The sequence below is a fragment of the Rhyacophila brunnea genome, unplaced genomic scaffold (genome assembly GCF_057557595.1).
Source record: "Rhyacophila brunnea isolate RB1 unplaced genomic scaffold, BYU_Rbru_1.0 scaffold_17, whole genome shotgun sequence".
NCBI classification, from domain to species: domain Eukaryota; kingdom Metazoa; phylum Arthropoda; class Insecta; order Trichoptera; family Rhyacophilidae; genus Rhyacophila; species Rhyacophila brunnea.
This window is the reverse complement of record NW_028232827.1, coordinates 5,145,626-5,169,767: the sequence shown is the minus strand read 5'-3', so window position 1 is coordinate 5,169,767 and position 24,142 is coordinate 5,145,626. Positions and strand designations below refer to the sequence as shown.

The 24,142-nt window shown below is 34.3% G+C and overlaps 1 protein-coding gene across 11 annotated transcripts in view; it reads right to left on the bottom strand.

The window, feature by feature from the left end:
- The window catches only part of HDAC4 (histone deacetylase 4), a 371,906-nt gene that overhangs the window by 115,019 nt on the left and 232,745 nt on the right, over positions 1-24,142 (bottom strand). For 3 of the 11 annotated variants that reach the window (XM_085944862.1, XM_085944867.1, XM_085944870.1), the window contains exon 1: positions 17,923-18,965. The exons of 6 other annotated variants lie outside the window; for them this stretch is intronic. Coding sequence is in view for 3 of the 5 variants with exons in the window: in XM_085944867.1 (XP_085800993.1) it covers positions 17,923-17,941 (19 nt within the window). In the remaining 2 variants the exon portion in view is untranslated. Of the gene's footprint in view, positions 1-17,922; positions 18,966-24,142 lie in introns of those variants that run through there. 2 more of the 11 variants (XM_085944863.1, XM_085944865.1) reach the window with 2 other exon arrangements.

Sequence of the window (24,142 nt, the reverse complement as noted above, 5' to 3'; positions counted from 1 at the left end):
TTTAAGTATAATATATAGGATTATTTCACCTCCAACATTTTATCCCTGAATCACCGATATGCATCGGAAAACGTTCAAGCGTATCTTGCAAAATTGAAATGTCCGCTACTAAATTCCTGCGTAAATAAAATTACTTATTTCCGAGGAAAAACATTCAAGAAACTCGCCACACGGTATACTTAGCATCAATCATTTTTTTCTGCCTCCGGAGTCCAAGAAAATGGTGAAAAAAAAATAACGTCGCGGAAAACGTAGGCGAGGCACGCCACACAAAATAGTTGGGCACACACTCGCGAAGACACGAATCTAAAATTCCAGCGGGGTGAATATAATAATTTGTAAACAGCGGATAACTGACTAATCTCATATTATAATATCTTATTAACCACATAAGTCATAGCGGACGACGAGGAAAATACTATGTATCGTATATAACCTTAACCTGAGAATCAGAACTAAATGGTCGTCGAAGTTTGTGTAATACTAAATAATTATGAACCCTATGCATAGATGACAGTTTCGCAAAACAATCAATAACATGGCAACGTCTCTTTTGCCGTTTAAAATTGTTGCCATTCTTTAAAAGGTTATAGGTAAATTGTACGTAAAGAAATAATTTATAAAACAACGTCCACCTATAACACTCACCCTCACCATAGGTAGAATATATCAACATCCTTTTGAACAGAGCGCACAGGTTGAACAGAATCATTGCCCTCCCAATTGGCATCACCAATGGCAGGTTAGATCTGCTCATTGGAAGAACAAACAACTGATGCATATAGAAGTGAGTGTGAGAAAGTGAGAGAGGATAGAATTTCCATGTCCAGTTTTCAGTGTTTGTTTAAAGTTAAAGTAACTGTACTTGATTTTAAAGAGGATGGCATATAGGTGGAGTATTTATATACATGCTCTCTCGCTTTGAAATATGGCTGCCATTTTGTTGGAGGGATTTCAGGGTTACATTTCACCGTGAGCTTTCTTATCGGAAAGAGATGACTATACTTATGGTCTCCAATTTTATTAGATTCAATATGAACATTAATTAATAAAAAAAATAATAAAAAAATCCAGTATATCGGCTATTTTCAAAATTTGTTTTCTGCTGGCTTCCAGTAGAGCGTAAACCGACAAGAGCTGTGTTTTATTTAGACATGAATTTTATGTCAGTACTAAGCGACCCAAAGAAGTTGGACGGTCTTTAATATACGGCCATATATTTCCGATATAACATTTCACGGTGAAGTGTAATACGGCGAACTGCATACGTACAAGTTACTGGACACGTCTTTACAAACGTAAAAACCAGAACGTTGGCATACTTTCGACAATTCATGCGGCATCCCTTCCCGAGCAACTTATCTTGTAAGTCAAGGGAAAAATTCCGGTAAGCGAAGCCATGCCAGACGAAGAACTTGGCTCAAGAATTTCAGATACTTACTGATTAAGCTAAGCACTCCGTTCTTGTTTATAGCGGCGAAAGACGGAAAAGAAAAGATGGTCAAGTCATCACCGACATCCGATAACGGATGAGACACAGAAACAAGAGTAGTGCTACTTAACTATGGACATCTAGTGACAAAACTTACGAAACATTAAAAATACTTAATTTGAAAGAAAAAATAGTTTATAGTCAGCAGCTATTTCCGTCGTAACAGTATCAAGACAAATAATCTCAGTACCAGTGGCGTGCGGTCAATATACGAGGGTGGGTCAATAAGTCCTTAGAAAAGCCGACAGGTGGCGCGACTAGTACTGTAAGCGGTTTGTTTTCATGCAGCGGCACTACCGATTCAGTATGCTGCAAAGTTTCAATCAGATTGGTCGGGTTGTTGTGTGTTTCTCGTACATTTAAAAAAAAATTTGCTTGTGGAAAATGGAAAATGGAGAAAATTGAGTTTAGAGTTGTTATTAAACATTTTAATATAAAAGGGTTAACAGCAAAGGAAATAAAAAATGAGTTGGATTTAGTTCACGGCATATCTGCTCCTTCACTTGCAACTATTTATAACTGGTTAAATGAATTTAAACGTGGTCGTACATCAACAAAGGATGAACCACGCTCAGGACGTCCTGTAGAGGTGACTACACCAGAAATGATCAATAAAATCCACGATATGGTGTTAAGTGACCGAAGATTAAAGTTGAGTGAGATAATTGAGGTTACAGGGATCTCAAAAGGTAGCGTCATTTCTATTTTACATGACAAATTGGGCATGAAAAAAATTTCTGCAAGATGGGTGCCGCGTTTGCTCACAGTCGACAATAAACGCAATAGGGTGGTGGCCTCTAAAGCCCTGTTGTCGCTCATACAACGCAATCCGGATGAATTTTTTCGTCGCTTTGTGACTGTAGATGAAACATGGATACACCACTATACTCCCGAGACGAAAGAACAGTCAAAGCAGTGGATTGCGAAAGGCGAACCATGTCCAAAGAAGGCGAAAACCGTAAAATCAGCTGGTAAGGTTATGGCTACTGTATTTTGGGATGCACGTGGAATTATTTTCGTTGACTATTTGGAAAAAGGAAAAACAATAACAGGGGATTATTATGCATCTTTATTGGACCAGCTAAAAAACAAAATTGAAGAAAAACGGCCTCATTTAAACAGGAAAAAAATCCTCTTTCATCAGGACAATGCCCGTGTTCACACATGTTTACGATCAATGGCTAAAATTGAAGAATTGAAGTTCAAATTGGTCGACCACCCACCGTATTCGCCAGATTTAGCCCCCAGTGAATTTTTCCTTTTCCCAAACTTAAAAAAATGGCTAAGTGGACAACGTTTTTTTTCAAATGAAGAAGTCATCGATCGGACAAATGCTTATTTTGAGGACCTTCCGAAAACTTATTTTTCTGACGGTTTAAAAAAAATTGAGAAACGTCTAACCAAGTGTATTGAGCTCCAAGGAGATTATGTTGAGAAATAAAAAAAAAATACAAAAATAAAAACTGTTTTAATGCTTTTTTCTAAGGAATTATTGACCCACCCTCGTATATTATGCAACGCATCCCCAGAAATACTTTTAAGTTGTAAGTATGTAATAAATTTATGTATTGCCATTTTCCTTAACTATATCTCTGCTAAAAGTAATATAGCATTATTAACAGTTCCTACATAAATATTTTCACAATATTGAAAGCCATTACTCTGCAATAGCACACATCATATTGCGTCAACGATCGATAAGCAAATGTCACATATATAATAATATCCCTACAGTTAAGTCACCGTACGCCAATGCTCAGTTTCTAATTATAAATACTAACATTATTAATCAGGATATTCTTAACAATTGTGTTAAAACTGAATTAACTCTCGGTACCTAAATAAAAATAATAAGCAAAAAGTTATTAAACTAAAAACAGACCACGGGGAGAAAAATCCTTCCTTTTTTATCTTCACAAAAATATCACAAGATAAAATTAAAGACAGACGGTCGATCGCGAGGCGTGTTTTTTTAAAGTCTCGAATGATTGCTTACCACCACTGGTGTCAACATTATTCACAGTTAGCAACTTTGTATTTTTTGACATATCGTTTCCTCTATATTTAAATACATAACGCGGTCTATGTTATGTAGATAATTACATAGAAACAAAAGTGAAATAATAATTTATTTGTGTGTTTCGGGTAAAGACGCCGGTCGCAGAAATAATTTAAACAAACAATACAGTACAATCAATTAGGTCACTTCCCTCTTATCAGTCCGTGGTTTTTAGGTTTATGATGACAGATAGTATCAAATTTAGACTAAGTGAGTATTTTTTAATATTTTTTTTATAAATTCAATGTTTTTATTTTAGTATCAGCTCTTCACCCAAATTCTGTCGGTTTGTCCTAATTGCTTCCAGAGTTCGACACCTGCATATGTTGCGAATCGCAGGATGCCAATTACGTATCAGTTCGTTACGCCATGGTATACGCCCCAATGCGCGTGACAGTGGTGAAGGGTGGAGGTAGGCTGTAGAGATTCGACAGAAATAATGCATACTATTCTGCGATACTTTGTTTTCATTGAACTAAGAATACAAATTGCAGACAGTTCTTTAAATTCTTTTATGGCTTGCTTTCGGCATGCAATTTATGTCCTTTGTTCAATAAAAACAAATAAGTATGACTGACAAAGTTTAGCGTGTACTATTTATGTCGGATTTCCAGAGCCTATCTTCACTCTTCGCCACTGGAGTGAGGAGACGTGGCGGTCGGTGGGCGATGCAGCGAAAGCATGGCAAAAAGCAATAGTTTACGTGGCGCTTATCACCACCCAAGGCCGATTACCAAAGCGATAGAGGCATGAATACATCTGAGACGTGAACGAATGCAGTATGTGCTATAGCTATGCTTTAACTATAACACCCCGTTTGATGAAAACAAAATTATCGAGAGGGTCGTTTTTTCCCTAGTTTTCCCCGTTTTATCCGCCCGACCATACCCCTTCTACAATGAATGGCACGGGATAACCTTCAAATCCCCGTGTAGACTTTTAGTTTCATATTCTCTAGTAATAATTGAAGTCTCCCTCTCAATAATGATCTCTGTTACATTTTGGCAATTTGAGATAATCAAATAAAACTATTTTGTTGAGAAGAAATTATTTATAATTAAAAGGCCTCTCGTGAATTCCTTAATCACTTATTTTTATTCCTCTTCCAATTTTCCATGTGAATTTTTCACTGTGAAGTCTTTTTCCATCCGCAGGTTATTAAAAACTCTCATGTCATCTTCCATTTTGACAGATGCATAGAACATTATTGTAGGGAGGCCAATATAACGGATAAAAACGAGTGACTTAATGTTGCTAGATCAAAAGAATAAATATGCCAATAAAGAAGCAATGTGGTGTCGATCATTGTTGCATATTTAGTCCAAAACTACCAAAATGTAACATAGATCATTATTGAAGAGGAGGCTTCAATTATACTCTTTAACTTGATATCTATTTGTCTCTATAGGAATTTTTTTTTAGAATATGTTGCATATTTAGTTCAAAACTACCAAAATGTAATATAGATCATTATTGAAGGAGGCTTCAATTTATTGTTAAATATATACTCTTTAACTTGATAACTATTTGTCTCTACGGGAAGTTGTTATTTAGAATAAACACACGACCCCCGAAAGCCGGTGGCTTTCTTACCTTTGCCGTGGAACTAGTATTAGGTACTGCGCGGGGTTCAGACTTATATTATAATCAGTGTTGCCATATTTTTCTATGCTGATTATAGTACAAAGGCGTAAAAATTATAGTATTTCTGAAAAATATATAGTACAGGAACATTTTTCGTCTTGAATCCTTTAAAATTATAGTATTTTGGTATATTTGGCGTAAAATTATAGTATTTTACATTTTTCGCGAAATCAAAATTATAGTATTGTACTATAATTATAGTACGGTTGGCATCACTGATTATAATATACAAGCCCGACAACAAAGATTCAAGACAAAACTAAGTCTAATTAAATTAGTACCCACTGTTACGGTGGCAGTAAGAACCTAAGTGTTTAATTTGATTAACACATTAACATTCTAAAACAAACAGAAAAAAAGCCTCGTGATCATCGCACGACCAATTTACCTGCTCCAGGCATGCCCAAAGTGTGATGCAAACGGGTATTCAGTTGAGAAAAAGAAACTTTGTAAATACCTACACTTTATGTGAATAACTTTTTGTATAGCCACGGTGGCCGCGCGGCATAAGCGTTGGACTACAAAGCCGTGGGTCCCGGGTTCGAATCCTGGGTCTGGCAAGTACAAAAATTGTTTTTCAATTTGTGTGTGTCAGGGTATGGACCTAATAGGTTGAGCAAGTGGCTGACATCCATTTCTCGATCATCAGGATCGGACATGGTCGGAAAAAAAAAAAAAAAAAAAATAGCACACAAAATGATGCAGATTTTTTTAAAACATAATCAGTGTGAAAATTAAATAATACGACAGTATTAATTATTGACGTGTGTGCTCCTGTAACTTAGAAAACGGGAACATCGATCGGTTCTTCTTCAAAGGCGCAGAACTGACCAGTCATTGGTAATGCCAATTGGGAGGGAAATAACGGTGTTGGGATGTTGATATATTATAACAATTTCGTGAGGACATGTTTAGGTGGACGTTGATTTATTCATACATACTAATGTGTACGTATTTTTTATTATGCTGTTTTTCGTTTAATTCTTGTATATAATTTGATTTATTTTCTTTGCTTTAGATATCATAATATGTCACACGATCGTCTGGCGTCTTGAATTTATAATTAATTGTAAATAAATACATTTGGATTTGAAAGAAAAAAATATATGTGAATACATTTTGAATATTAACAATTAACGAGGGAGATTTTTTTGTTTATTGAATCAATAAATAAGATTATATACCTATGTGTATGATACAGATTAAAAATAAGCTAATAATTGTTAACGAGCTGTTAATAAATTCATTGCTATAGATGAGGGTAGTTTCTGAGTTTAAATCATTTTTCATGCGATACTGACTTACTTATAACGCTGGAAAAAAAAACATTAAAATATGTAACTATTGCGTTTTTAATTGGCACTAAACTGCAGTCCAAATACCCCAAATCCATTCCTATCGTAAATGGGAGTAATTTGCGTCAATATCAATTAGTGCCGCAATACCGCAGGCCACAAAAGTGATGTCACGATGTTTGTGGTCGAACTCCTCCGAAATGGCTCGACCGATTTTTATGATTTTTTTTATGTATATTTGTTAGGTATGAGAATAGGTCAACAAGTATATTTCATACCGCTAGGTGATTAGGGTATCTCTATCCAGAAAAAATTTCTTTTATTTTTTTGACAATTTTTTTTTGTATTTTTTTTATTATTTGGCATAAAAAAATACCTATAACCCCAAATTTTCACCCTCCTACCCCCACCCTCCCATTTTTTAATCGCGATTTGATTATTTTTGTATGAACAAATTTAACCGTCGTTCGTATTTCAAACAGAACGAAATTATTTATGTTGTTGAATGACAGATGGCGCTACATCCGAGAAGAATTCAAGAGAAGCGTCGCGTCATTTTGACATTTCATTCGGCATATCACAACGCAGTGCGTGCAAAATTTTGTACGATTTATTTTAATTTATCTATTTTTATGTGCGTGTATTACAGTGCACAATGCCAGCAAGACGCAAGGGGGGCCATTTGGGCCGTCGAACGAATAAAGCAACAAACATGCGAAATAGTAGAGCAGAAAGAACAGACGAACAAATCCAAAAAGATAACAAAAACGTGTGTGTGAGCATGTCGCAATTGCGTGCATCTCAATCACAAGAGGCACGAGCGTTGTTGACGACATTGCTGGAATCATGGTTGGCGACCGCACATCGACGCGAGAAATCGTGATTCGAAGAAGAAACAATAATCTGGAGTTCATCGCTGACACACACCGTTCATACGACGCTCTCCAATATCCGCTAATTTTCTGGAAGGGACAAGACGGTTATTGCATAAACATTAAGCAACGAGATCCTATCACAGGTAATTCATTCATTATGATCATCATTACTCATTTTGAATTGAGAAAATGAATGGTTGGTGTTTTTTTGTTTTTATCGGCGGTCATCGTGTACAGCGCTCCATTCCTCTTTCTGTCATAGATCCCATCCCCACACACTTACGATACATTCGTTATTTTTTATTTAACAACCAAAATATTCACTAGAAATAATTTATATGGCAGAACAACGTTTGCCGGGTCAGCTAGTATATTTATATTTCCATGATTTAATGAAATAGGACCAGCCAATAAGCCAATCTACACATTTCGGCCACACTTTTCGTAATGAAGAGTATAATTTACTCCACCCCATAATGCAGGTGTAGGTAAAGAGTGGCTGAAACGTAATCGACAGGAGATTATTTTGGCAAGACGTGGCTCAATGACCAAGGCGTTAGTCATCCGATACGAATGGCTGATAAGGAGATGCAGTACCTACTGCAATTTACTCGCCAACGATCGATAGAAGACGATACCAAAAGCAGAAATTTACATTATTTATCCAAATACAAAATACAAGGTGCCACGTTATGAAGACAGGCAATGGATTTATCATTAGAGGTAATTAATACTATTCTCTCTCGTTTGAACAATAATAATTGTAGAGCTGCGCAAACCAATAACAGTTGGGAAACACTACAGTAGGTACAATAATGACATGACCTCTGCTAGACAACAATACGCCTACCAATATTAACATAACCATACATTTATACTTATTAAATAAATAGCAGACGATGACCGAGTGATTACGCGTCAGACCTATAATGTCGTTGTTACGGGTTCGAATCCCGAGTCTTGACAAATTCACATGTTATTGTTTATACTTAAGTGTGTATCATAATTTTTTCATAAAAAAATCTGTTAATACAACTCCACTATGTGGAGGCATCTATTATGATATTAGGATCGGACATGGTTTAAGAAAATTAAAAAATAAATATATTTTATTTAAAAAAATCGTAATATCTAAACAAGAGGTCTTTGAACATGATTAGAATGTTGTTTCCGAAACCGGGAATTATTGATGTGCTGTGCAACGGTGAATAAGTTGAGTAAATCGAATTCAATATGAAATATGCCAAAAACACTGAAAACCAAAATATTACTTCTAAAAATATTAAAAAATAACACTTCTCAGCACATTGTGGGATATCTCCGTTCTGCATAACTCTGATCAATTACAATATGTGCGGATATCCGTAGGGTCTATCAGTAGAACGAATGTAGTTAGTGTTATCTAAAATACAGTTACTTATATTTTATATTGTACTACACTACATCGTTGAAACAAAACGTTGTTTAGTAAACATCACTCAGACTTATCATTATACTGATAGCGGGTGTCAGCAGAGTTTTTCCTGGAAAACATTACAAAATGTCGCTATTATATATTTTTTAAATTATCGTTTACTTATTTAACTTATAAGGAAATACACATTGATTTATATATTCCCATATAAAATATTAACATTTCAGTGGACATGTTGGCAGAATAGGTCAAGGGCATAAACGCGAATTACGAATATTTTGCATTGCTGCAGAGTTGATACATATTTACTGACACAGTCTATGACGGCACCCCCTTGGATGCATCTCCAGCCTGGTGTCACTCGCAAAGTCAATTCGCCTCGCCTTTCAAACTATGCACCAGATGCACAAAGTTCGCTCCCCATTTCAACAATGTTTTTCGGTTTCAGTATTCGCTCTATAGGCGTTTTTAATTCAATACTCATCTCATGTGTACACGTTATACAAGAAGAGAAATACCACGAAACTCTATCTCCGCACATGCGTTGTGCAAACAAAACATTATAATTTATACTGCCTCAATAAATAAGTTTTCATCCCGAAGCAACCCCCACCATAAATATTCCACCCCCTCTGTCCCGCGATTCCACACCGTATTCTCCGGGAGACAAAACACGAGGGCGGTTTGTTACTATATATTAAAAATAATATTTTAAAACATAAATTTTAGAACAATGCACATGCAAATTTACATACTTTTATCTTTTTCAATGTGTATTTGGATCCAGAATATAGACCTAATGAGTTGTGCAAGTGGCTAACATCCATTTATCGTAAAAACAAAAACACTCTGTGGAGGTCCATAATATTATGATCTACTTAGGATAGAACATTGTAAAAAACATATAAAATGTATTTTACGTGTACCTACATAATATGCGGAAATATTTAAGAGCGTACTTCAGTGAAACGGCAAATAATTTTCCAACAGTAGGTGCGACGAAATTTGGCACTCGTCGCCAATTGCAGACCGATAAGTGTGCGCACGTCGATTTGTTTTGTCATGGCGTCGGATGAATATATATTCTTAAATCGTGTAAAGATGACTAAAAAACTTTACGTATGTACTTGAAAAAGAAAACATGTCAATGAATACACTATTATTATCAGTAATAAAACAATAAACATAACATTAAATGGACGCATGTTGAATTTTTACGACAAATTATATTTCGTTCGGCACGCGTCATTTGCACAATCCGCGCATCGCCTAGCCACGATCTTTTTAGACCATGCCTCAAATGAAGTAGGTATAGCCTTAACATGTAAGGACACATTATATTTCGCCGTAGCACAGTTCACCGTGAGCTGTCTCGCCGGAAAGAGATGTCCGTATAGCATTGAGACGCATTGTTCGAAATTTTATTAGAATCAAGAAGAACATTAATTTGATATTTGATAGGTACTTGATACTTGCGAGCACCTACCGGAATAATAATAATATATACATGCGATGACCACTAGTTAACTTCGTCGCAATTATATAGGACACACATAGCTTAGCGGTCAGTGCATATGGGTGCGTATAGCCTTAAGACTCTTGCAGCCTAGTCAGCAGAATTAGACAACGATACTGTTAAGACATGAACGCGGATTTGCAGTAATGACCCGTATTTCAATATAAGTAGAGCGATATAGAGTTATTTTTTACAATTTTAAGTAACCTACCAACCTATTCACTGTTGCATCACGTGTTATAAATAAACAAACGACACGCCTAATCAGTCGCTCAAAATGCATCTAATGGACTTCGAACTCTGAATTTCTTCTGTCTGACTCAGTTGCAGCAAATTACTCATATAAATTGCTTCTCGTTGAAAGTTGTTAACGAAGCTTCAGTTACATTAAATGTATACTAATGGAAAACGAAAGAAGAAAGAGTATCATTCACGAATAAAAAATTAAATTAATCCATTATTACTTACTTATCTCATAACTTAAACGCTTTTTGTCTCCAGATCCTAAAATTACTTATTTTTCAATTATTGCCGACGAATTGGTGTGGTTCTTTTATACATACACGTATAAAGCAGTCTAAGTGGCGGTCACTTTGTCAGAAAGTATCACAATTTTAATGTATAGTTACCTACTGAGTGTAAAAAATAACCAAAACCATCATTGTAATAATATTAAGTAAACTATTATTGTATCGAACATTCAATGTCAGTTTATGGCAATATTATTGCAAGGGAGCAGTGACGTCCCGCGGGGGTAGGCAGATTGAGCGTCGCTTGGGGGGCGGCAGTTACTAGAAGGGCGGCAAGTCGGGGGGTATCAATAGGTATACCTTTAAAAAGGGGTACCTACCCAAACTTAGTAATAACGAAAATATCTTTCCATTAAAAAATTCAGCTCATTTGGTGGAAACAAAATGTAGTAATTGACTGAATTTTTTGTCGGGCTAGTTTACTTCCGTTGTCCTTGGACATCACATTCTTGATTACCAGCAAGGACACGTGCAGATTTGCGAATTATATTTGAATTATAGGTAGGTGCATAATCACCTAATTAATTAATTTATCCAAATATGTTTGCCAGACACTTGCGAGTTTTGAAAGTTGCCAGGTGTATTTTCAAATGTATCTGTAACCGTGGACTCGCAATATTGTCTATTGAGGTAGAGATGGCATTTAAATTAGATTTAATGGTGTTTATTTTGTTAGTAATGTATCTATAAAACACATTTCTTAGATATTGGAGTAGTAAAGGATGATGAAAAATACTGTATAAAAATGGGGCGGCATTTTGACGCTGCCTAGGGGCGGCATTTTATCTAGGGACGTCACTGCAAGGGAACATCCAAATCTGTTGGGTGATTCGGGTATTCGCGTGCCTGCCTAAAACTGTCATTGTACCCAATGACGTTTCGTAGGGGTAGACAGGCCATGCGTTGCTTAGGGGCAGCAAACGCAGGAACGAATACGATCATTACAACGTTTGAAAGCGGTGGCTGCCTTCCATGAAGCGGAGATGTGGTCATTAAATCACAGCTATTTATATGTAGGTACATAGGTGAATATAATTGCTAGGTTGACAATGACCATCTTCTTTTTTCTATCGACCATGTCCGATCCTAATAGGATCATATGGGCCTCCACAGAGTAGAGGTTTGTATTAACAGATTTTGTTTTTTTACGAGAAATGAATATCAGCTACTTGCTCAACCTATTAGGTGCATACCCTGATAGACACAAATTGAAAAATAATATGTGTACTTGCCAGACCCAGGATTCGAACCTGAGACCCACGGCTTTATAGTCCAACGCTTAAGCCGCGCGGCCACCGTGGGTGTTTTGACAAATGACAATGACCATCACACAGGGCAAATTACGAAACCAACACTGTTTGTTATAATATAATGCAAATTAAGTCATTTGTTATAAGTAGGTAATCAGTGCTCTCTACGAAAGATAGTAACTACCTTCAAAGCGGGCAGATGTATGGTATGGGAGGTATACTAGATACTATTGAAGTAGATTCACTTTCCATCTCACCTAAGTAATTCAAGAGTCTTAAAACTCAGACAGAAAGCTTGGGTTTCTAACGGGGGGTTTTATTGTCTGATCCAATGTTACCAAAACTTCGTACCATAGGGGGCATTAGGTACCTTCGTAATGAGTAGCGGAATTTGGACGTCGGTTAGTTAAAAAAATGATAGGTGTGGTTTGGATGAGTATCTGGGGCATCGCGTAGGTAAAGTCCCGTTTACATGATTCACTTTTAACGACCATCGCGGAGGGATCATCCCCAGTGACCCGTGTAAACGCACATTCATCAATGAATCATCGAAAGTGATCATCCGGAATCAAAAGTGAATGAAGTTCAACTGGTTCTACTTTTCGATCATTTTGTGTTCACTGCGGATGATTCCAAAAGTCCTGCGCCCCTTAGTACTGTCATCATATTCCCCATGATATTACGTCGCATTACCCATGCATATTAGTCTATGGTTTTATCCACCAACGACTCTTTTTCCCATTCATCTTTCTCTCGATGAAATTTCTGCATTCATATAGGTACCAATCACAAATTGTTTGAATTCCAACCTGCAGCGCAATTTCATTTGACGCCGTTTTGGATGAATTGTGTATTGATGAACGCCTGCATTCAATTCACTGCGGATGATTATCCGCAGTGACTCGACTAAATGAGCCATAAGCGTCTCGACAGAATATAGGTAATGCAGCCGATGTCCTGATAACGCTGAACGCCACGGGGTTTGGAAGTATATTATTATTACACGTTTCATATTATTTCATAACTGAAAAACGAAAAATACTGATAAAAAAATAAAAAGCAGGTAAGAGGGTCACTGAAACGACATTAGTCACATTAATAATGAAAGGTCGTTCATCTCATTAAAAGCTAAAATTATACAAAACGTCGATTTGGCATGCGGCGTTCCGCAGAGTCCTACGTTTTTTTTATTATTAGCACACGCATGCTGCCCCGAGAATGCCGTTTGACATGTCGATTAAAAGTTTTTTTGCTCTGAAACGGCCACAACCACTTACCTACCGAGCAGCTAAATTAATTATTTTGGCTAACCAACCAATGTACCAGTTCTAGTGACGTATTTAAAATACCCCGAATATAAATAATCAACAAAAGTATATTCATAAAAATGAACGTGTAAATAGTCCAGTAGCGAAGGGTGGAGGTAGGCTGTTAATACCCGCCATAGATAGTGCACATTAACTATGTCAGTCATACTTCAGTATTTGTTTTAATTGAGATAAGACTATGAGGATTGAGGATGAAGAAGAAGGAATCATTAATTACCATATAATTATATGATTAATAGGTACTACAATATTTAGATAGTGTTTGTATATTTTTAAAATTCAATAAAACTCTGCGAAAACCAAGCCATAATAGATATTAGTCAAAAATACTCGTTTATCTATAAAATATCTAAAACTATGCAATTAAATTATACATAACTTTGAATATTTTATAGATATAATAATATGTTTTATGCATTATAGTTTCCGTACCAATATGGCAGAAGCATATAAGTCGTGTTTTGGAGATTTTGAGATTTGAATGCCAATATATCAAAAAATGCCTACTTTATGTTATGGCAAAAGCATATATCTCTAAAACCTATAGATTTCTCGTAAAACGACTTGGAAAAACAATACATGTCATAAAATGTCAAGCTCTAATAAGCCAAAAGCATATATCTCTGACATATACGTTTTTGCATAATATAAAATTTCAAACTCTAACAAGGCAAAAGCATATATGTCTGACATATACGCTTTTGGCATATTATAAAATTACACATGCGCAGACTTATCTATGGTATTCTGCATTTTTGGCAGCTGTCTTTATTGAATTTATAAAATTAGCAATACAGAGGGACTGGAATATAAAGTTTGCAAAAAAATGTTTCAACATGTCTTTGGATTTATTGGTAATGATAATTTCTTTTATTTTGTTAACTGTCAATTCATGGTGGAACTGCATTGTATCGTTGTTTTTATTAAATAAAAACAACAAGGTAATGATAACCGTGGAAAACACTACCCATAAACAAGAAAACAAACGAACGGGACGAAGTTACTGCACACATAGAAAGCTTTCCTAAACATGAAAGTCATTATTCACGTCGTCGCACATCCAAAGAATACCTGTCTGGGCAGCTAAACATATCCAAAATGTTTGAAATGTATTGTTATATGCAAACAGAAAAAATATGATTCCTGTAAACACCGGATATAAATTTAAAGTACTTTACAAAAACACATGAAAAACTTGTGATACATACAATATTCAATTAAAATGTGCTACAGATTTACAAATAAAACAAATATTGGAAACCCACAAGTTTGCAAGTGGCAGATGAAGGCTATGAATTAAAAAAAAACGATAAGACCAAAGCTCTCCAATCTGAAGCTAAAATTGCTTTTTTAGCATTCGACCTGCAGCAGTGTTTGCCAACGCCTTCTCTTAACTCAAGTATAGTGTACTATAAAAGACAATTGTACACATATAATTTGACCATAAGAAATTGCACATCGAACCAAACCTCATGTTATATGTTTCACGAGGGAATAGCTGCAAGAGGAGCCAACGAAATAGCGTTTTGTGTGATAAGTCTTCTGAATACCTTAAGTCCAACTGTTGAAAATGTTATTGCATCCTCTGATTCTTGTCCGGGACAAAATAAAAATAACATAATAACTGCAGCTCTATCTTTCTTTGTAAGTACATCACCAACTATCCAGGTCATGGACCATAAATATTTGCTCCCAGGCCCATGTGACACTGACCATTCACGTGTTGAAAAAGCCAAGAAAACTTCCAACATAGAAATTAATATTCCCCATGATTGGTATCAGTTTGTTAGAACAGTAAGGGGCAAGAAATTTTTTATTGGTAAAGAGATGTCTCAGGATGAAATTTACAATTATTCAAGACTTCTTTCTAATCAACTGGTGAAGCGAAAAATTAATACAGTTGGAGAAAATGTCGTTTGGAACAAAATTAGATCGTTCAGGTATGAGGAGTTTGGTTTAATAAAATTTAAATATTCATTACATGAAGATGACCCATTTCTTCAACTTCATTTACGACGTACAACAAGAGGAAGAAGGAACATTGTTAACATTAAGCAATACTATAACGGTCCTCTGCCAATAAATCAATCTAAGAAAGATGACCTCATCAGTTTATTGCCATTGATAGATCCAGTTTATCATACATTTTATATAAATTTAAATACTTGTTAATTTTTTTATATACATACTATAAGTAATACTCATAAACAACTGTTTACCAATATTATTATCACTGTTAGTTTAATTTTATCATGTTTTCATTTAATTTCCATGCTCTTGTTTTAATTTCATAAGTTGTTCTATAATAAAACATCTATTATTGTAAATGATATGTCAAAATGTTGAAAATATTTTTATGCCAAAACCTCATATGTCATTAAATGCTCAATAACTCATTGAATTGATTGATTTTCTTTTTTTATCAAATATATTTTAAAAATATACTAGTTTTTTTTATAATAATAACATTAAACAATCCAATTTCCATCATATCCTGATTTGTGACAATTCTGTAAACCTTAAAAACCTTCTCCTGTAAAATGCGAAAAAATGACTTATATGCTTCTGCCATATAGGTACGGGTTTGGTTTAGGCAAATCTGCTGGGAATTTGAGCATTTCCACAAAACTTACTCTCAAACAGTGGTGATTTTAGGTACATGTACGTCTGTGGCGGTTTGGAGGTTTTTGACAGGTTTGGAGGCATCCCCATGAAAGTGTTGTCTGTGCGGTAAACCGCCATTACAATATAATATATTATAATGGGTATTAGAATACAACAATACCTATTTCGTCAGGATTTTTATGCTTCTGTTATTTTTTAAACTAATAGTTGATGGTTATTAATGAAGCGACTGCATCATCTGTCATAAGTGTCGCTGAGTTTCAAAAACCCGCTATAACACTTTTTCATTATGTTGAGAAAATCAATTAAAAGGTTTTGAACTAAAAAGGTTTTTGAATGTTTCAGTAGTGTTATAGCGGGTTTCATAAATGACAGTTAATCGAACGGATTTTGAAAGAGGCGATAAAATTTTCATGTAGAGATTTTAATAACGAATCCATCGATATATTATTTTATAGGTATCTTAATTATTTCAAAAAAGTGTTATATGTATTGGGTTTTGAAACTCGATGTAATGCCTTATTTATTGAATTAACCTAAAAGTTGGTCGTACATTACGTATATTTTGTTGGTGCAAATACTTAAAACAAACAAAATTAGATACTTTGATAAGTCTAAAAATATAAGTTGTTAGCACACAAACCACTTAGGTATATTATTGTATTATGAAGTATCTGACATCAGTTCTGTGTGACGTTCAAATGCTGACAAAAAAACGAATTCATATTATTGGAAGACATAGCTACATATTGTAGGCAAGTTGATGGTAAACGTCAATATCATATGGGCAGATGGGCGCCATTAATTTTTATAAAGTACCTAATTATATTATACTAGTTATATTATATGACCGAGTATACCTACCGGGGTAGTTTTCCATAGACAATGTGAAATCTAGACCTATTATTAAAACAAACAAAATTATAATGTGATAAGATTTTCCACCGTAAATCTGCGATATATGTAGTGTAACATAGTTATTTATTCTATTCGATAAAGTACAAATAAATACGACTGCGGTCTCCAGATAAAATAATACAAATTAATAACACCAATGCTTTTCTTTTTACATTATCTAGCATGAATAAATCTAGACATTTTTTTTTGACATTATTGTATATTGACATTATTGTATATTGACATTATGTAGTTTCGTCATGGACACGCAAAGGGCGCATAATTCAAAACTTCGTCGGAAATGTTGAAAATTTTATGTAGGTAGGTAGGTACACTGTTTGGCATTTAAAAACAGTTGTCATTTAATCTGTAAATGATAAAAGGAGATAAAAGGAGAAAGAAGCAAGCATACAATAGTGTATTAAATTAAATAATAAAACACAATAACTACTAGGTATAATCTTATAGTAAATGTATTTATCTTACACATTTGATTAATAATCGGGACCAATTCCTAACTGTCAACTAGCTAATACAAAATATATCTAGTTTATTTTTAATACAATGTTTTCCACCAAGAATATTGCCAATTGACACAAGTAAATAAAACAAAAATACTCTTATATTTGAATAGTTAATTAATTTTATGGATTGAAAGTCTGAAATACCTATAATAATGTTATTTCACAATATTATTTTGAATGAAACTCGTTTGTTTACAAATTTGAAACAAAAGAATGAAACAGAAAAACTTTATTTTATTCTATAAATACGTTCGTAAATCACGACGAAAAACAGCCGAATGTTCGGGGAAAATTTCAAAACTTCAAATTCTTAAAGGGTTATCCATTATAATTTTATGGCTATTGACATTCAATTTCTTCAGTGTCATGAACGATAGACAAGATAGAGGTTTTTATTGTGTTTTAGGTATGTAGGATTAAGATTAGTCGATTATATTTAAATAAATTTCGCAATAATGAATGATCGCACTTACCCAGTTTCATAACATACATAATCTAAAACTCGTCGGCCACTAAACAGCGCCGTGTCTTCATTTATAAATAGACTGGATGTCCAACTGCTCGCCGATATTCGAACACACACAAAACAATGTTATTATTATTACGCAGGCACCCGGACGAATACAGTTAAACTTAAATGCTATAAATTATGTATTTATATTTAAGAAAATATTAATTTTCTCGTATCACTGCGGTGGAACAAAAGCCCGGCGAGACGGGATACCAACTACAACGAGCCCGGCCCGTTATCTTGGAAATTCTCTCCGATTGCCGACCAGCCAACAAGTCGGTGGTGACGGGTCGACGAACCTTTGATGGTTGAGGGATGTTTGACACGTAGCAAGATTACGAAATGTTTAAAAAGATTTTCCCCGATGAGGAATTGAGTTAAATTAATATACCTCGTCACACTCGAAAATAAATAATAACTAGCAATTATTATTCGATAAAAACGTTCACACTTCTCTCATCCACAACGCGATAGTCAACTCAATATAAAATTGTTCGTACAATCCAAATGACAATCTGTTACAATGATAATGTTCATAAATGTTCACAAAAGTTTATTTAATTACAGTATCTATTCCACGTCTTGTAATGTCAACAAACAAAAAAAAAACAATGACAACTTACTGTCAAAATAATCTACGACGAATTAATTCGGTTATAAGATGATAATATTAAAAAGTTGTAGTGATAAAGTTTGGTTAATTGCACAACATTCGAGAATTGTAATAATGTTTCTCTAACACTGAAAAATATATTAGTTGATTTGGTAAATATTTGGCGATTCAACAGGCACAGCCAGCTGCTAAAAATAGTCGCCGAGTTTCACAAAAATCACCGAGTTGAACACACAAAATAACATACACGTCCGTTACGTAGCACTACGGCAAGTGAGTCACTGATAAAAGTAAATATTATTTAGATTTAGGCGTTGCGGCTTCGAACGGAACGAACGAGTGCGCGGCTGAATGCGCAGACAACCTTTTTGATTGAAGACGCACATTCGACTGACGAATGGCGGCCGATTTTTGCGCCGCCTGCCGAGCCCATTCACGAACTACTCGCATGACACAAGAAAACGCGGCAATTTACGGATTCCAACGAGAATCCAATTGGATTCGTATCGGTACCTATTTTATTTGCGTGGGAAAATAACAAAGAGCCAATTCCATTTCCCACTTAAAATGCCGCCCTTAAAAGTCTTAGGATGCCCTCCCCTATCATTTTCAGTTTTAAGTTGTCTGAAATGTCTGATACTACCTACTTAACCATACATACTATTATAATATAGGTAGGTATTTTATTTTTAAAATAGACGAATACTTACACAAAAAAAACTTTAAATTAACATACATGGGTACCTATTTATCTATTTTACAACGTTTTTATTAGCACGTATTCTTGTTTGTCCAGTACAAATCTTGCAATCGATTTTTAACTTAACTTCCCGACTTAGACATTTGAAACTTTTAAAATATAAATCAGAACACGATGCCAATGCATTCTTTTAATACTTTTAGCCATCTTTAAGCAGAATTGAATTCATTTTCAATTAATTCTGTTTTGTATGGAAAGTTATTTCGGAAAAATCCGTAAAAAGTAAAAGACTATTATTGGTTGCTAAGAGGGTGGTTTTAGCAACTAAATTATTAATATATACGTGCGTTACTATGGAAATCAAAATGACATTTCAGTATTCTATATTTGTTTGTTCGTTTGTTTTTTTATTTACTTCATATCAAGTACCTACAAGTTTGAGCATATTGAGCATAATAATTCAACAGAAAATTTAAAACGTTGTATATAAAAAAATCTTTTTATCGTGTAATTATTATTATTTATTTTCGGCTTATCCTTAAACAGACAAATACACAAAAAAACTTTAAATTAACATACACACCATCTGATGAGAATTTAGAACCAGGGAAATCAGAATCTTTTCTGTGATTAGAACGCTCTCGCAAAACTTATACCCCGTTTAAGCCTCAATTACATTGAGCTTCTTTACGAGCTGTTTATTGGCGAATTTAAAAACGGGCGATTCAGCTACTGCGATTTGATGATTACACACAAAACCTTCCATTCGCTGAGAAGCCACAAGCCAGCGACTATTTTGACGGAACGTAGTTCGTTTTTTTACCGGGAGGTTGGTACTGCGCTCTACTGCGCAGACGCAGTAGGCCCACACGCCGGCGTGTAGCGTGTAAAGTTGATCGGCTTACAACTTTTTTCGGTAGAGTGTTTACAACCTGCTTATTAGCTTATTCGATGATTACACTTGGCGACTTTACAGGCAGATTGTAAATTCGCCGATAAACAGCTCGTAAAGAAGCTCAATGTAATTGAGGCTTTTACACGTGCATGGATTTCCTGATGACAATTAATAAGTACGTATTATCGCAGCCATAACAAAAATATGGACATGTAAACACATCGTGCAAATTTAAAGATTGCATGCATTATATTCGATACATCATTGCAAGTATCAAAAAAGTCCAGAAGCGAAAAACGAACTACACCGCAAAGACTCGTTTTGAGGTTAATTGATTTTCACGACCTGTCAAATAGTACCAAATAATGATAACATCGCGTCTCGCTTACTCTTGAAGAATGATATTGGCGAGATAGTCAGAATTTTTACGTATAAACAGATATTATCGTGATAGTTTAAAATACACATTTTTGGTGCAAGTAAATCTATTCACGTGTACAGATGCTATTACTCTCAAACATTACGTGTGATTTAAAATATGTAAATAAATAAATATATCTTTGTGGCGGTGACAGGTTTGGAGACATCCTTGTGAAAAACCTGTGTAATAAACCGCCATTAAAGTAATACTTATTATTACACTACGACAATATAATTATGTTGATTAAGATGTCGATACATTCTAATGAAACTGCTTCATTGAAAATCGACGAAGTTATAATATTTGTATTATTAATAATTTCAATTGCCGCCCCGCCCCCTATACAATACATGACCTGCATACCCCTACGGTTTGTCACTAGTTATATTTTATAAATTACTGTAGCATTTAGACTTACAACAATTATTATAATACGGATTTCTAGTATGTACTTAACGAAAGTAGGTATGTTTCCTACTTCCAAATTCACTATTGAAGTTTTATAGCATGTCAACGAAATGCCAAATAAAAATATGATGGGCCTTTGGCATAGACTATAGGGCTTATATATTTGGGCTTTTTTGTCTATGAATAATGAAAAAAATAACCTTATACTTTTTGCATCTGCGATATCCTCATCAACATTATAAAAAAACGAATACTATGTAGATACTTATGTATTTTTTGTGCGAACATTTACGATTTCGCTTGCTCCCAACATTTTTCGAGTAGCAATCGATTTGTATAATAATTAATAATATTATCTCAGCATATCGACTTTAGAAAGGAAAAAGGGCGTAACCCTCAATTTTCTTCAAAATATGTTTTATTGGATAATAACGTTGTACACGACTAACTACAATAATATGTTGTGTCTTGTGTCGTAAACTGCAAATGCCGATTTTTATTATCTAAAAAAAGAAGGTAGTGACGTAGGAAAACGACTTAACCACCATTTTTGTTGCTGTTTTTTTTAATTAACTCAATAATTAATATTAGATTAAGCATATAAAAACTTAATTATTAAATATCATGCACTTCAAAATAATAGTAATACCTATAGATATAGATATTGTATTTTAACTTTGACCGAAAACCATAACAAAAAGTTTTTGTGGGTCCTGTAAAATTTGATTTGTGTGGATTACGCCATTTTTCTTTTCCATGGTCGATATATTAACGATCAAAAGTATTGAGTGGCTTGCCGGAGGGGGGTGTAACGATGCCAAAAAGTTTGAAAGCCACTGGTGTAGTGAATAGCGATCGCGTATAAATTACACCTGTTAAAGTGTGGAGAGGTCTGATGATGAAATATTATGATATGACATTGAGGCGGCCCCATTGCAAAGTCATTAACTCACGAAGGGCGACTGACAAAAATAGATTTACCAACATGTTATGCATATTATCCAGTCACGATCACTAACCATTATAAGCCGAAGTAAAAAAATATCAAACATTATGAATCAAAATATTGTTTTTTAAATGTATTTGAGTTGCCTAGCTAGAGTCATAACTAGGGATTCTAATCCCGGGATCCCGAGCTATTTTCGATACCTATGAATCCCGGGATTAATAAACATAATCCCGGGATTTCGGGATTAATTTTTTTATCAATTTTTATGGAAAATAAAATAAAAACGAAAATATAACAGAAAAAATACTTTTAATATTAAATAACTACATTAGAAATAAGCTGAGTTTGAATGAAGTTTGATTTATATGTACCCATGTGTAGGTTGCCGATTGATTTTATTTTTTCACATGAATTATTAAAAATGAGAAAGATTGCAAAAAAACAATGCTTCGCACTTTTAACAAAGTAATTCTACCATGATATCATACGTTTTACGGCAGTTTCATATTTGGCTGACTAATTAGATTTATGATGCGGAAAGGCCATAAGTACGCCATGATTATTTGCTTTACCATTTTAAATCTCGCTAATCCATTCATTATGTCTTTACTATCAGAAACAGCAATCTCATATTAAATTCACATTATTATTTAAATTACAATATTATTTACTCCATTAAACTTGTGTATTTCCAAGATTGATATTATAATATTAACAATAAATATCTTAAATAGTATAAATTATACTAGATTTATTTTCGACCGATTTTATCAATGTTATTTGAAAATATAAAAATTTTATATTAACAATGGAAAAAAATGCCAATCCCGGGATTGTCAAATTGTAATCCTGAAATCCCGGGATCAGAATTTTGGCTCGGGATTGGATTCCCTAGTCATAACTAATGTGACTAGACGTCCCGTTTTCAGGCGGCGTGTCCCGGTGTCCCCGAACACAGCTTCGGGACGCCAAAATGTCCCATTTTCGAAAAGAAAAACTTCTGGCCAAGATACAGAAATATTTGATGAGTATTCACTTTTTTTCTAATTACTTACATTATACAGCAAAAAGTGTCTGAATGGAACACTGGGAAATGTTTCAACCGAAAGTCGTTGGGTGGAGTTGTTCAAACACTTTCGCGCCAATAATTTGGATCACAAAAATTTTCGTATAATAATTATTGAATCTATTTTATGTCTTCCCGGCACTAATGCACCAGTAGAAAGGGTCTTCTCTCTTATGAATAAATTGTAGACGAGTGAAAAAACACAGTTGAATGTTAATTGTAAAAGTAAATTCGAAAAAATCCTGCTAAGAATTTCATTCGTTTTTGAAATCAACACCAGATAATATCGTCGGTGTTTTGTAAAAAGGGCGAATTAACCAAAATGCTACTTTACAGGAGGAGGATTTTTAACTTTTGACATTTATTTGTTTTTTACCTGTAGATGATTATAAATATCTAACAAGTTTATAATAAAGCTTAGAAAGAATACTGTCATTATAATAGGTATTATTATATAATATTTTAAAAGGCCTAATATGTCACATTTGCTTTTTATTTCGTAATTTTAATTAATATAATTTTAGTCGATTATCGTTTTTGAGTACTTTCCTGTAGAGATAAAAATTCGCCGTTTTTACACAACACAGCTAGTGGGGTACATATTGTATTTTCATTAAAATCTCGATTTCGCCAAAATGGTTGATTCGCCCTTTTTACAAAACAACGACGATATAGGAACTAAATTTGTTCTTCGGAAAAATATAACATCAGATAAATTTTCATGTATTCATAGCCTGTGTGTACTTTTCATTAATAAATAAAATAATATGTACTATTAAAAATATGTAGGAACTCAAGCGTTGTATGCGCCTACTCAAACAGACTTACCGATAATCTTAAAATAAATAAATAAAATAGGTAACCTAATGTGACATGAAAAAACATTACTATCTTGTCAATTGTATTGTAAGTGTGAGGCGCCTTTTAGGTGTCCCGGTTTGGGGGAAAAATAAATGGCCACGTTAGTCATAACTCACATATTATTCCAAAAATCGAATTTTGAGATAATCGCAAAAACCAGCAGAGCACCGTTTGAAGTTATACTTCTTTTGGCGCGTTTGGGAAATCAGATCAGAGTGTATGTCTGACGTGTGACATGTAATAGGTACATAGTTTATTTTTTCACACGA